The following is a 15,535-nucleotide window of genomic DNA, read 5'->3' as shown; positions in this document are numbered from 1 at the left end:
ATTGTTAAAATTACTGTCTTGTGACTTCTGAAAGTACTTCTTGCCTTGTACAAATGCATGGCTCACGTTAAAGAGCCTATAGGTCAGAGTCAGCTCTTTAGATGGTGTCACTATTTGTTCATAGAGAAGAAATAACTGCCAGAATTAAACTGGACAAAGAGTTTTCCAAGAAGACACGGAAAAGCAGAGGTGATATGGTATCTTTGATGTAGTTGTTCGTACAATGCTCATGAACTGGCAGGGGATGATCTTCCCCCGGAGGAGCCAGGGCCAGTGCTGGCCCTGCGCAGGTGTGAGGGGAGCACTGCTGGGTCTGTGAGACCTGCTTAAACTCAGTGTGGAGCTCTTAATTGCTCGCAAAGGAACCCAAGTTACTTTTTGTGTTATATATTTTTTTTTTAAATTTTTTCTTTGACCAGTTCTTCTGTGGTATCCAGTCCTGCAAGCAGGGAGGAATTGTCCTTCCACTGATGGGGGATTGAGTTAGGGTGGGTTACACCACTGGAGAAGCTGGAAACTGCTGTTTTGTAGCTCAAAAATATGCTTTTTGACATCAAAAAGGCTTGACAATATCACAAATCCCCTTTTCCCGAGAGCAGAGATGATCAAACCCAGAGTACCCCAATCTCCGCCTTGTCCTCCAGGCACACACCAGTACAGGGCCAACAAGCCATTTTATGGACAATTTTTATTTCATTTTAATCTTATATGAATGATACCCCTGCCATTTACATCACCGATTCTTTCGCTTCTTTTAGCATAGCGTTCATCCTTATAGCTTACTCCTTTTATTATAGTGTTTATTGGTGTCCAGTGGGTATTCAGAAAACGTGGGGTGTCTCATCACTCCATCAGCTTGAGCTACTTCAACACTGGCCGCACGTCCCGTTCCCCCCTCCCTCTTCCTCGGGTGTTTCCTTCGGACCGCCCTGTGCCCACAGCGGCGGCAGCAGCGCCATTAGGCCTCAGGGCGCCATTGAGCCCCGCCCGCCCTCACGGCCTGAGGGGCCGCGCCCACCCCGCCCAGCCCCTCGGTGGAGCCCCGCCCAGCCCCTCGGTGGAGCCCCGCCCACAGCGTGTCCCGGCCCCGCCCCTCCCGGAGCCCCGCCCATCTCCCCAAGCCCCGCCCCTCGGCCGCAGCTCCCGGCAGCTCCCGCGGTGTGGGCGGGGCGCGGGCCCGTCACGTGAGCCCCGGTCGGGCCCATAGAGGCGGCGGCGGCGGCGGCACGGGAGGTGTCGGTGAGGGGCTGGGGAGTGCCGGTGTGGGGCTGAGGGCTGTCCCCGGGGCCGGGGAGTGCCGGTGTGGCGCTGGGGACTGTCCCCGGGGTCTGTTCCCGGGGCCGGGGAGTGTCGGTGGGTGCCCGTCCGGGGTCCCGGCGCCCGGGGGCCCGGGACTGTCGGTGAATGCCGGTGTGGGGCCGGGGAGTGTCACCGGGGCCGGGAAGTACCGGTGGATGCCGGTGTGGGGCTGTGGACTGTCCCCGTGGCTGGGAAACTTCGGTGAGTGCCGGTGTGGGGCCGGGGAGTGTCACCGGGGCCCGGGACGGTCGGTGGGTGCCGGTGCGGGAGCGCTGTGTCGCTGAGGCCCGGGGCTGTCGGTGGGTGCCGGTGCGGGAGCGCTGTGTCGCTGAGGCCCGGGACTGTCGGTGGGTGCCGGTGCGGGGCTCGGCAGTGTCCGTGCGAGGCCCTGGCCGTGTCCGTGGCTCTGGGCAGTGCCGGTGGGACCAGCGGCTGGCGGGGTTCGGTTGCCCGGGCTGTTTGTGGCCGCTCGGCTTCGGCTTCTCCCGGTTCCCACCCCGATGTGCAGCGCCCATCTGGGAGCGAGGCGCTGCTGAAGCGTGGCTCAGCAAAGACAGCTCTGAAGTGTGATTTTTACCTTTCCTGTTCAGCGCTCTCCGTGATGTGAAAATATCCCGAGTGCTCTTGACTCGCTTTCAGACCTTTAAGCCGCGGTAGTGTTCATTTCTGACTGCCTTAAATTTTGTTCTGAGGCATGTGACTTCTTTCAGCGTTCACGACCGAAAAGCTGAAACCTTCCATTTCAGAGCAAACTTTTTAGTTCATTTAAAGCAAGAAATTGTTCTTGACGGTAACATCTTCCCGTGTTGTGTTGTGTTGTGGCAGTCAAAAGGCACGTTTTCTACTTTGGTTGGTGGATTTTGTTTTGTTGGTGTGGGCTTTTTTCAGATGTGCGTGTTTTAGGAGCATAAGAAGGGTATTCGATTTTTTCACGGAAAACCCCATTTTTCTTAGTGCTATAAAAGCAGCTTAGGCAAGCTCGGTGTTAAAATTGTGAGACTGTTTTCTTGTGGGTCTGTAGATTGTCTTGTCACAATAGGCACTGACAAAAACTGGATATTTAAAAAGTAGCTTGTCTCAATGGTAAAACTTCTTTTCTGGGGCAGGAATCATGCCCATTGCTCACTAGTGGTCATACATTTGTTTATCATTAGCCATATTCAAAGGACAGGTATCTGATCGTACAGGAATAGTATGATGTAAAACCAGAACCTCTTCATTGCTACAGTTTTCTTTGCAAAGTTAATTTGTATTTAGGTGGTTAAAAAGGTTAGGCTGTATAGTTATTAACAGAGTCTTAACACACGTAATTCCTGGCTCTGTTTGTGACTTCGTTGTGTGGCAAGTGTCTCAGGAGATGAGCTATAGAGCTGTTTTCAATAAAATGTAGAATTCTCCCTTTTTGCACTGTTTATCATTCTGTGCTTGGTCAGAAGGAAACTTGCAGAAAACACTCTCACCGAAGACATGGGCATGTAGCATCACCAAGGTTGATCAAACCCTGTGCTATTGTGTTCCTGTATGTAGAGTTACAGAGTTAATTTAGAGTGCACAACTGATTTAATGAGAAGTAACTGTAAAACTGTAGATATTGTGTGAGTTGTTTCAAAGGCCACAAAATACTAGTTTCTCTAAGAACTTGAATCGGATAGTAATAAGTTTTTTGTGTCATGGTCTATTGCTTCTGACTTTGCCAAGTTACAGAGCTTTTCATATGAAAGTCATTCCTAAGTGTACTTGGGAAAAGAAACTGACTTAGCAACATTTTAAAACCAGTTCTTAGAATTTTAGAAGAGAAAGTTCTCAATTCCATCTACTTGATGCCAAAGCTCCTGACATAAGGTAAAACATAAAAAGAACTAGTACTGTTTGTTTCCTTTCTCCAGGATGTTTTTCATAGCAATTGTTCTGGGATTTTGCTTCCTTTCTGAAGCTTTCAAACTAATGTCTACCTACCTGTTCTATTCCTGTTAGGGGCCAGCTGCAGCACAGAAGTAAATGTTGTAAAGTTGAAGGAATGAACACAAGTTTCCTGTCATCTGACACTGAAGTGGGCATCTGTATTATACAACTGAAATGACTGCTTGAAACTAGTGACTTCTGAGCAACAGAGAACAAAAGTAAGTGCCTTTTAGTAGACTGTAGTACACTTTTGTGTGAGATAGAATGTGGTTTTCCTCAACCATATCTGAGTAACTCATGTGCAACATTATTGCAAGTAGTGAGTGGAAAGGCTGTACAGCAGAGACTGGGATGTGACTGGACCCTCCAGTGTGGAAAGTATCCAAGTTTCCATGCCCAGCAAAGACTCTGCCTCTTGCTTGAAAGAGAGCACCTCCAGAAGTGTGGTGCTGCCCTGTGAATGACTTAGGCAAGGTAGTCCCAGTGTCTCCTTTCTTAGGGATGGAAGCAAGCAATGATTTGTAAATGACTTTGCCATAGTCTATGAAATCATAGTCTACTTTTTAAAGTACAGACCAGCTCGGAATGGTACTTTCCTTTTTGCATTATGTGTATTCCTGTAGTCGAAGATGGAACTAAACAGCAGATGGCAGAGGATGAGTCTGATGATTGTACATGTTCTTAAAGGAAAGTTGGGAAGAAAGTCTGAGTAGGGGGATGTAGCTTTAAGTTTTACAGTGTCATTTTTTAATACATTATGTCACGGCATAACAGGTGCAATTTCCATTTCTCCGGTGGAATCATCTGTGGAATCATCGCTTAAATCTTTAGCAACAGAACTACAGTGGCCTAAGGGGGTGTCTTTAAAGAAGAATGAGCAGAGAGCAACTGAAGGCTTTCTTAGTAGGAAACTGAGAAGCTTCGTTTGCTGTCCCATAGGCTTTCCTGTCAACTGCATCAGCTTCTGACAGAGAGGGAGGTATGCATTCCCTGCAGGGATGTGAAGTAGTGAAAATAGACTGGGTGGGTTTAGAAAGCCACATCAGCCTTCAGGCATAGTCTTCCTACAGATGTAATGTTGATTCTAGAGGTAATCTGACAAATGCTTCCTTAAAAAACCTACTCACTTCTGTCATGCTACCTAATCTAGGTAGATCTAGCTGTTAGAGAGAAAACCACTGCTTCCTTTGATCCACTCACAGGACTGAACTTCAGCTTTAGAACTCAACTACCAGACTGAATATTAAGAAGCAGTCCAGAAAAGAAAGATAATCATGACAGGTAAAGGTGGTACACATAGAACACAAATACAAGATAAGGAATAAGTGAGTACAAGTGGACAGAAATGATTGTTAGTATAAATTGTAAGGAATAGAACAATTGCTGGTAAACAGACCTTAGACAATAATTATATCTATTACTACTAATGAAGGTGCTGCTTTTATTTGTAATGGTGATATAAAGCGCAAAAATTATCTAACTATCAGATCCATGATGGCAAATGTTCCATTCTGTCACCTCTCTTTGTGAGAGGACTTGTAATTCTCTTAAAAGAACCCTTGCCAGGATAAAAGCTAGGGTATCATCCTAAGCTATATTTTCAATATAATATGAAAGGAGTAAGCAATTGGGTTGATAATTAGAAAAAGTAACATTACAGACCTTTATATTAGGTCTTGTTGAAAGTTGTGATTTACTTTGAAAACAGGGTGGGAGTTAAATTCCACGTTAAGACAGTAAAGCAGAAAACTTTAAATGCAGATAGGCGAAATATCAATCAAGACAGAATTGAGATTTTTTTTTTTTACTTCCTCCAGCTATTCTTTATTCAATACCTGCCTTCCATGTACAGGCTACAAGAGGTTTTTCTTTTTAAGAATTTATACATAGAAGTGTGTAGGATCTGGTGGCACTGAGGAATTTTCTGCCAAACTGTCTGCTGCGTTTTTTCTTTTGCTGTCATTTGTGGATTTCTGTTGTCAAAATACCAGTTTTTGTTAGTGTAAGGTCTTTCTAATATCTTGAAAACTCCCTACTATAGTGAGCCTGTAAAATCTGAGTGGGCAGGCAGCTGACACACTTGTAATTGGTTTGGTGAATTAGTAGTCACTTGACTGTTGTGAATTTTGTTTGTATTTGTGTTGAGTCCTTTGGGGACAATGACTTGACCTGTCAAATGCAGGGCTCATTAGGGAACAAGAGAATGCTTTTTCTGGGAGAGGGAGTGTTTCTGGCTGTTCACAAACAAATTCAGCAGTCTGTGTTGACTTGTGCAGCTGCTCTACAGTCTAGCAGAGAATTGGCAACAATTCTGGTGTGTGTTTTTCTTAGGGCTGGGAAGCCTGTTAGAATTGGTGCTGAACAAACAGCTTCAGATTGAGAGAGTTTTTGTGATTCTGTTTTTGTAGGACACAGATTTTTTTTTATATATAGTGATTATTGATGAATTTGATTTAACTGACTTGGAAACCTTGGTGCAGAAGGGCAGATGGATTCTGCATGGACAGTATTCCATTGAGGCTTGCACTGCTGGGTTGCTTTGTGTGTTCTGGTTACAACTTGATTTGATAAGGCTTTCAGAGAGACTTGAAAGCTCATATGACTTCCCTTGAAAATGTAGATTTAGTAAGTACATGTAAATAGGGACTGTTATTTAGACATTAAGGGAGAAGACCCACTAGTGGCATAATCCAGACTCAGATTAGAAGAATCACGAGGATCCACTTGAGGAAAGGTGAGGGCTGTGACTTCTATTACTAAGAATTTATGCTTGGAGGATTTTAGACCCTGTAGCAGTAATGGTAAAGCAGAAATTGGAGAGTCTGTGATCTACCAATTGAGATAAGAGAGCACAAACAACATCATTATGGTTAATGATCTTGGGCTGGAATATCTCTCCTGTGAAGAGAGGTTGAGAGTCAGGGATGTTCAGCCTGGAGAAGAGAAGGCTCCAGGAAGACCTTATAGCACTTTCCAGTACCTAAATGAAAGATGAGCACAAGCTTTTTATCAGGGCCTGTTTTGATAGGACAAGGGTGATGATATAATGTAAACGAGGACAATTTGGACTAGTTAAAGGAAACACTGGATGGTGAAACACTGTCACAGGTTGCTCGGAGAGGATGCCTCGACCCTGGAAACATTTGAGGTGAAGTTGGACAGGGCTCTGAGTGACCAGATCTACTTAAAGATGCCCCTTCTCATTGCAGGGGGATTGGACCAGATGACTTAGAGAGGTCCCTTCTAGCCCAAGTAGTTTTGCTTCTAAATCCCCCTTGCATTGGTATCTTTCACTATTGCAAGAAATTTTTGTTGGGTTTCTATCAGCAAGTATTTCTCTGGTGTGGGCTTTTAGTTGTGTATTTTAACTTCTTTGAAATTGGAATTATCTGCTTTATGCTACTTCTTTTTTCTTGTAGCATTGTAACTTTCGAGATTTCTGCTACCTTATCTTTGTTTCTGAGTATTGTTCCTTTGTGCTAAAATACAGATAGTTAAATGAGCTTGAATGAGATGTATTTATTTCTGTGGACTTGGTTAGTTGGTTGTGGCACTGTTGTCGTACTGTGTTTCATTTTGTTTGGTTAGGGACAGTTGGTGTCTAGAAAATTGCCTTAGATAAATCTTGTGTCTTGTTTTGTACCCCTGTATGTCTTTATATCTTATCCTGAAATTTTATTAAGCTGTGGTGGGATGAATGTCTACTCTTGACTTCATTAGATTAAATACATATTTACTAGTATTAGATACTGGTGCTTACTTTGGTGACTCTGATAACTTAGGTGCTGCTTGGCTTGACACTTCAGGACTACTGCTTTTCCATATATATTTTGTAAAGGATTTATGTTCTTTTCTGCTTAATACTTAGAGTGAAATACTTTTTTTTGCCTTTTTCCTTCGTGGTTGTACTAGCTTAATTTTGATACTGTCTTACAAATTCTTATTCTGTATGTTATTTCTGAAATCCTACATATTGTGTATAATCTCATCTGTGCAGTTGTGGTTCTGACACATGTGCCTTTGGTTTTGGGACTTTGTATTTTGTGCTTTTAATTTTGTATGGGAAAGACAAGGCAGTATATTCATACTGGTTCTGTATGTTATTACTATAGCAAGGAAAATTCTGCCAGCATACTATTCAAACATTGCTGTGTGTCTCCATTCCCATGAATCCTAGGAAGCACAAGTGTAAATATCATGTTTAATGAAAACACAGATTTCAAGTAGTTTGTTATTGTAAGATCACTGGAGCTTCCATTTCTTGATAGTGTTACTATATTAAGTTCTGATAACTTTAACAAAGCTTTGTTTATCAGCTCAAGTTAAATCCAGTAAAATTGGTTTGTCTCCTTGCTAGTCTAGATTCAGGAGTGAATGTTCAGCTATGGCTAACTGCAGAATATCACAAACCAAGTTGTCTGATGTGTTTTAAATTTACAGAGTAATTCTCTTTCTGTTCAGCTGCTGAGAGGTGTGAGCTTTATATGGTTATCAATTTTGTGCAAGTCTAGAAATACACATGAGTGATACTTGGTAATAAAATGTGCTTGCAGTGGAAAACTACTTGAAAGATTTCTCCCTGTGTGGAACGACTGCTGCTGTTCCGTGATAATGAGAAAGTTGTAGCTATTTTAAGACTGTGGTGGAGTATGTTTTTTTAATTGTTCATGGCAATATTACTTTGGGTGGCTGCCAGAAGCTGCTTCTACAATTAGACAGATTAAGAAATAATGTTTTAAAAAGGATATATTTCATTTTAGTTTTAAATGTTTTTGAAAACCTGTTTTCTCTTGATATAGAGAAGTCCACTTCCTTAAGGGTGCGTCCTTGTTTGATGGATGCTTTTAATGAGAATTTATTCTTGTCTGTTGTCTGAAGGTCACAGACACATAATCCAGGTTGGTAGGGACTTGAGGAGGCCTTGCTCAAAGCAGGATCAGAACCAGTTGCCCACAGCTCTATCAAGATGGGTCTTAGAAACCTCTGAGCATGAAGACTGCAACTTCCCTGGGGCCTGTTTTCACAGCCTGACTGCCTTACAGTGCAAAAGAAGGGCTTTGTTGTTCTTTTTTCCCAGAAAGCAAGCTGGAATCTAGTTTGTGTTGATTTCTGTTGTATCTTGTCATTCACCACTTTGAAGACCCTGGCTCTGCCTTCTCAGCAACTACCTGGAAGACAGCAGTGAGCAGCTGTGAGGTCCCCCTGAAGCTGTTTCTTCTTCAGGCTGAACAATTCCCAGCTCCTTCAGCCTCTTGCTGTAGGAGGGCAGGTGCTGTGTTCTGCTCCTTTTGGGGAGCCTCCGCTGAGCTCCTTGCAATTCATCAATGCCTGTCTTGTACTGGGGTCCAACAGTGGACACTGTTCTAAATGCTGTCTAATGAGTGCTCTATAATTAATTACTAGGACTTAGTTTACTTATGGAAATGTGAGTGGTTATAAATATGCTTATTAGTATTTGGGATTTTTAGGTATGACTAAATTTCAAAGCAAAATTTTTTAGCATTAGAAGTATTCTTCTACATGCATACTGATGAAATTAACTCACAATAATTTTAGTGAAAATGTTTGATGGATTTAAAAAATACTGTCACAGATAACACCTTATCTTCATTACATATTTATTCAACTTGATTAGCTCTGAATAAGTCTAATTTGCATCATTGAAGTGTTGGAAATGAAACCGTGTAGTTGGTTGTAATTCTAGAGTGAAGTTTTCCATAGAAATTGAAGTCAGATAATGAATTTATTTTCACTGTAAAGTATTTTTAAAGAAATGAGTCTCAGGGAGAGTTGGGTGAATCTTACACAAAGTAAACTTGCATACACAGGGACATAAACATCTGCTAGAAGACCACACACATCTTGTTTGTTTGAAGTGGCCTGGTGGGGTGGCAGCATGGGGGGAGGGGAAGCTGTATTGTCAAGTTCCTCAAAGAGAATTTTTTTCTGAGAATCTGACAGGATCTCTGCCTGTTTCTTTTAACTTTTCCACATCCTGGATTATAGTCAGTGCTCTGGATTATTTCAGAATTTTAACCCACCTCATGTAATGCTACAGTTCAGCCCAAACTTAGTGAATGTGCAGTAAGGGAAGGAAATAATACAGAAAGCAAAGGAGCAAACAGAAGGCTTTTGGAACACTTGGTGCTGTTCCCTGTGTGAGCAGCAGGAGTACACTGCGATTGGAAGGCATAAGGAGTGTCCAAAGAGGCTTTTGTTTTCCTGAGCTTTGGCAGTGGGCTGGCTCTGAGGTGCGAGTCCAGGGTCCTGGCTGGGCTCCTGTGGCCTCTGCTGAGCTCTCCCTGTGGCTTCGCTGCTGGAGTGGCTGTGGTTGCCAGATAAACAGTCAGCTTGGGTGTGCTGGTACCTGCTGCAGTCAGAATTTCCATTTTGCAGTGCAGATCTATTCAGGGTTGTCACATCCTTTAAAAGTCACTTTTCTCGGGCTTGTTTGTGCTCACTTGTCTCTTGTGGTTGGTACAGTCTTAATTTAAATTTATGTGAGCTCCAGTTGAAAGCTGCTGTTACTGAGTCTCTGCTGACATAGAAAAACTGGCTGCTGTGTCTGTCTCACCTGGTATTCTCATTTAAAATATGCAAAAAGGACACTTAATATAGAATTTTTTTAAAACAATCTTCTGAGTAAATATGCCTTTTACCTTTATAAAATCTTAAACTTTTATAAATTGAAGAATCTTGCCTGAGCAAGTATTGGATGTTGACAAGCTGGCACAGCAATATAGCAACAGTGAATCTACCTTTAGTTTAAAGTATGTAAGATATTGCAAGGAAGGAAAAGCTGTGAAAATGTCTTCTCTTAATACTCTATGGTCAAAATATTAGACTCCAGTGTTGCAACAGTATTTCTGTGTAGGGTAGTTTGAAAGGATAATGATTTAATTTTGATTGCTAAATAGCTTTTCATTGAAATTGTTGACATTGCACTAAAAGTAGTTCAGGGCCCCAGTTTCAGTGTTTGGAGAAAGTTAAGATAGCTGGACACCCAGAAGGGAGGCAGTAACCTCTGTGTGCAGGGTCACACAGGCTCTGTGGCATTCAAAGCTTTTTCTTGCCTTCATTTCTTCAGCTGACTGTGTGTTCCTTTTTAATTTTTTTTTGTTTGTTTGTTTGTTTTTTGTGGAGAGATGTGATTTTTTTTTATTGATAAACTGTATCACTGAATATTGCAGTTTTAAACACAATATCAAGTTTCCTGTGTTCTTAATGAGAGATGAAGGATTTGGGCAATAACCCTGTAGAACTTCAGGATTTGGTTTTCCATTTCATTCCTGCGCAGACACATTTGTGTAATGTTAAAGTGATGTCTGAGCACTTTTCCTCTTGCAGTTTAATGTATTGCTGTCACAGAACTATTGCAGTGTCACTGGCAGCCCTCCTGTGACACAGGAGCATGGGCTGGCTTTCATGGTGCAGAGATCTGGCCAAACTTTCCAGTGTTGAGAGGGGAGAGACAGTGTTTTTTAAAGACAACAAATTTGTGCGATAGAAACAAAGACTGTGTAGCCTGTAATCATCTTTCCTCCCCCCCAAACAAACAAACAGTATCTCTTCAAGGCTGCTGTGTGATGTCAGATTGGTTGATGAAGGGTGTGTGAGTAGTGAAAGGGAAGTGTTTCCCCAGTGTTAGTTCTAAAATTCCCTTGTGCCGTGTTGGGAAATTAAGATGATGAATCCTCTGCCACACAAGATTGTGTCTTTAATTACTGCCATTTAAAAAATAAAGAACATCCTTTTCCTTTCTACATGTGAAGATTGTTCAGACCAGAAGGCTGGACATTCATTCTTTTGGTGTACTAATGCTTCAGTTAGGAAATGGGGGATTGTTTTTAAACAGAGAAGTACTGTGGAAGCCCTTCATTTTCTTGTGTTTTTTAAACTTGAACCACATGAGTGTATTGACATGCTTGTGACTTCAAGAGCTGTGCAATAATACTCCAAGTAGGTAGCATTTCATAATATGTGTGTACAGTGACTTAAAACAAGCACTCTAATGTCTGTTTACTGAACCAATACTTTTATTCCAACATCTGAATTCCATTGGAGAGCTTGAGTCAGAAAATTCCTTATAATAAGACCCAATTGCAAAGCTAGTAATGAATTTCTTGTAAGATTTGGATGTTTTTGAATGGTAACCTTCAATTACAAGGGATTGTGTAATCTTTTGAATTACTAGTAGCTTGCAAAACATTCTTTTAAGTTCTTGATGTCTACCTGTGGACCTCAAAAGTCTAAAATCTCTCCTGGAAATAGTCTTGTAGCTCAGGAGGTAGTTTAATTCTTCAATTTGTGTTTACTTGTCAGATACCCGGCATGGCCTCATCATCAACACCTAAATATAATTCAAACTCCTTGGAGAACTCCTCAAGTAAACAAGTAAGTGTAACTTTTTTCATGTTCTGGTTTTCTACATCAGAGTTTCCAGAGAGCATTGTCTTGCATATTTGGTTAGAAAAATAAGTATTTAAATGGCTTCTTGAATGTATATACTTACTTTTATTGCTAAAATTCTAATGCAATTAACTGAGATTATTTAAATATCTCTTGGAGTGGATGGGCAAAATATTTGGTATCATAGCTAATGAGAGGTTCCTTAAAATCAGTTCTAATTTACTCTTACCCTTGCTTTCTACCTTAAAATATTCTGTGACATTCTTGAAAATGTTTGGCACTTTGTTGCCTCTGATTCTGAATTGCAATTGCTAAGTTATACCTTGCTATGTTTGTCTGGCTCATTTTTAAGATGTTCATCTAGAGTGAAAAATATATTGAAACAATCTAATGTCATATCCCTCTGCTTTCTAATTCTGTGCAGCTGAAGAAAATGTAACCAAGGTTCAAGAAAACAGTAAATTGTGTGTGATAGTTGCAAGTACATTGCTTTAAGTAATTGCAGTTGATTTGTTCTTCCAAGCCCAATGTACTTGGAAAAATAAATGCACACAACTTCCAGAGAACTTCGAGTATAGAGGTTTAATTCCAATTTAATACAAATAACTGACTATTCTTTTAGGAGAAGGATTAAAACCTGCTTGTGTTTCAGATCTGTTCAACCTTTAAACGTTTCATAGTTGCATTGTAAGCTGGTGGTGTGTGTTCCTGTTTTGGTTCAGTCTCTGAATTCCTACTGTTCTTTCCTATGCAGGAATTACCTTTAAGTTTGGTTGTTTTTATTTTTAATCTGGAACTTGAAATTGTAAATAAACTGTGATGTGCTGTTGTGTTTCTCTTCTTTAGACTCTAAAAGATGGAACTAATTGGGAACAAAATGAAGAAATACCTCGTCTACCAGGAGAGACCAGGGTTACAGGTATGAAGCTCAATAAGTGCCTGATGCATTAATGTTCAGCAGTCTGGCAGACACTTGTATCTTACTGAATTGTTGTGTAGTTAGGGCCGGGGGCAAAGGTAAGCCATGCTGAAATGTCATGAGTTTTTCAAAGAAATTGTGAAAGATTCATTTTGTCACTTATCACAAATAACTTTTAAGTGTTTAAAATACTGGTTTCTACACATGCCAGATCTCCGCATAGAAAGAAATTGCAAGTTGTGTCCTTATTGCATCTACAGATAAAACAGCACATGTTGAGTGATGAGAGCTCCTCCAAGCTTTCTGAAGTCAAGAGAATTCTGTTCCACCCACTATGCCTTAATACCTTGTAGAGTGGTGTGGAATTTAAGCCTAAATGTGAGTTCCCAGAATACCAACTTATGCTTCCTTGACACAAGAGGTCATGAACAGGGCTTCTCTGTTCGTTGGCTTTTACATACACAAATGCTGTAGCATGAGGGACATTAATGCACTGTGTAGTTTTATTTCTTGATGGAGGCTCTTCCTGAAAGGGAAGTCTCTGTTGGAGTCTGTCTTTTACCTGTGCAGCTTCTCCTCCCCTATGCCCAGATGTTGGGTGGTTTTGTAAACAAGATTGGCCTAGTTGAAAACAAAGTGATGATTCAGAGGAAGTAGTTTTGTTTTTAATGAAGAAGGTGTGAGGGAGAGGGTGTGGGACTAAGATGGATGTGTGATGTGAACCTTATGGAAATTGTCCGTGCTTTGGGGCACTGCACTGGAATAGGGCACTTTTTGTGAGAGACAGATAAGTAGATTGGGCTAAAGAAATGAGTGGACAGGAAGAAATAAATGGAAGTCTTTAATGTCATGGTTGGACTCAATAATCTTTAGATACCTTTTCCAGTCTTAATTCTGTGATTCTGCTTGCATTGCTTCACTTAAGTATTTTTCAGTGGTATTATAAATATATATATATATATATAAATACAGTTAGTATTTGTTCTGTTACTGTCCTTTCTGAAACACTACTGATGGCCCTACTCTTTTTGATTGCTTCAAATTGAAATATGTTTCTCTGCCGCATGGTCAGTTCCCTAAACACTCTTCAACTTGAATTACTACTTCAGTAGAGAATTGTTTACAGAATGGTGTAATAGTATCAACAATGTATTTGTTCTGGGATGGTGAATAGACTGCAGTACAGTAATAACAGTAGTCCCTGTTCTATGTCCTCCCCTCTCCTGTGTAGTGCTGAGAACGAAAACACAAATATAACTAGGGAAGGCTACTGAAATCTGTGCAGTTAATTTGGACAAGTTTAGTATATGAGTCTTTCACATTTTCTTAATAATTCAAGTAGATAAAACTCAGATGTATTACTTTCTAAATTAATTCACCTGAGTACAGCTCTTGTTTTATTTTCTGCTATTTAAGTAATACTGTCCTCAGCTCTCATTTTGTTTTCACAATCTTTAAAGAAGTACCACATTTCTTACAGACAAGGATGTTATTTATATGTGTCCATTTAATGGCCCTGTTAAAGGAAGAGTGTACATCACGAACTACAGGCTGTACCTAAGAAGTGTGGAAAATGTGAGTAATATGCCACAATTACTTCATGGGATGAGTTGGCTTTAAACTCCCTTCCGTTCACCCCCACTGCCTTTGATTTATTTTGTGACCAGTTCATTTGTTTTAGTTTCAACACACATATGATTTTGGGACTGCATAGGAGGCTTTTTGCTTGAAATGGTCCGTAATGTTTGTAATAACCATATCTTAATTCTGTAATGACTAAATAGTAATTGCCATTGTGCCACTGAGATCTGTATTAAAATATAAGTTCCTTAAAATTATTGTGTTGTAAAAGTGGGATTTTTGCCTGGTAAAATTGCAGTTAATCACTTACACTGAACTGATACCTTTATCTTTTGTCTGTCAGAGCTTTTTTGGTAGCTGTTCCCTTTACACTTTAATCTGTGATAGATCAAGGGCAGTAACTAATGATGTGCAATAGTTCTTAAAATGGCTGTCAGTAAACCAAGACTTTGATAGTCCTTGCTGTTAGAAAAGAAAAATACTGTGATCAGTAGAACCTTATACGGGTGGGTGGTAATGTGTTTGATAAGCAGTGACATGGAAGAGAGTAAAATGTGCTTGTGATCTCTTTCCTAATATGTTGTTGTTTTTTTTTTTTTAAAGAAGGATTTGGGACTATTGAACTGAGGCCTTTCTAGCTGTAGCTAACTGTACTATTAATGTCTTCTTTCATTTAGTTCTGCTTTATGCTGTATATCAATAAAGCAGTATTAGCAAGCAGGGGCAACCAGTATGTAGCAGAAGGCATCTCTTAGAGTGTATACTGAACAAAGCATGAAATATTTTTGTAGCATGTTAAACTGGATGATGCTTAAGGCTGTAGAGTGACTGTACAAACTTCATAACATGCTGGGAGAGGAGACTCAAAGGCAGAAACATGCTTTTGTTTCCTGTATGTATTTCATGTCTGCTTTCTGTTCTGGAATGTATAAGAACATTTTGCTTGAGTCTTCTTTTCATATTAATCTTTTCCTTACTCAAACTTTTCTTGCAGGATCCAGTTGTGATATTGAATGTTCCATTGGGTGTAATTTCAAGGATTGAAAAAATGGGAGGAGCTTCAAGCAGAGGAGAGAATTCTTATGGATTAGATATAACCTGTAAAGTAAGACTTTCTAATAATTTAGTAGGAAATGAAATCTAGAGGGTTTTTTTTCTCACTGATTACCTGTTTATAGGAAGGGAAAATTACTTGTGGATGAATTTAAAAAGAGCTTTATGAAACTGGACAGGGAAATACCTTTTCTATAAAGGGCTGTTTTAACTGTCCTCCCTGCATGCAAGGAGAGGGTTTGGTCTTGCTTTCCAAATCAGTAACTGAGAAGGTTTTGCACATCAGTTGTATTTTACAGCATTATTCCTGCACCACTTTGTTCTAAAAGGAATATTTTTAATAATTCTGATATCTTTGAAGAGCATCTGAAA

At 40.5% G+C, this 15,535-nt stretch overlaps 1 protein-coding gene across 2 annotated transcripts in view; it reads left to right on the top strand.

Annotated features, from left to right (window-relative positions):
• The first annotated feature begins 1,139 nt into the window (after window positions 1–1,139).
• MTM1 (myotubularin 1) overlaps window positions 1,140–15,535 on the top strand; it is a 42,564-nt gene continuing 28,168 nt past the window's right edge. For both annotated transcript variants that reach the window (XM_012573123.5, XM_030272679.4), the window contains exons 1-6: window positions 1,140–1,239; window positions 3,274–3,419; window positions 11,524–11,595; window positions 12,457–12,529; window positions 14,010–14,104; window positions 15,105–15,215. In XM_012573123.5, the coding sequence (XP_012428577.1) occupies window positions 11,533–11,595; window positions 12,457–12,529; window positions 14,010–14,104; window positions 15,105–15,215 (342 nt within the window). In that variant the 5' untranslated portion in view covers window positions 1,140–1,239; window positions 3,274–3,419; window positions 11,524–11,532. The remainder of the gene's footprint in view (window positions 1,240–3,273; window positions 3,420–11,523; window positions 11,596–12,456; window positions 12,530–14,009; window positions 14,105–15,104; window positions 15,216–15,535) is intronic.

This window comes from Taeniopygia guttata, chromosome 4A (genome assembly GCF_048771995.1).
Source record: "Taeniopygia guttata chromosome 4A, bTaeGut7.mat, whole genome shotgun sequence".
Taxonomy (NCBI): domain Eukaryota; kingdom Metazoa; phylum Chordata; class Aves; order Passeriformes; family Estrildidae; genus Taeniopygia; species Taeniopygia guttata.
This window is presented reverse-complemented; position numbering and strand designations above follow the sequence as displayed.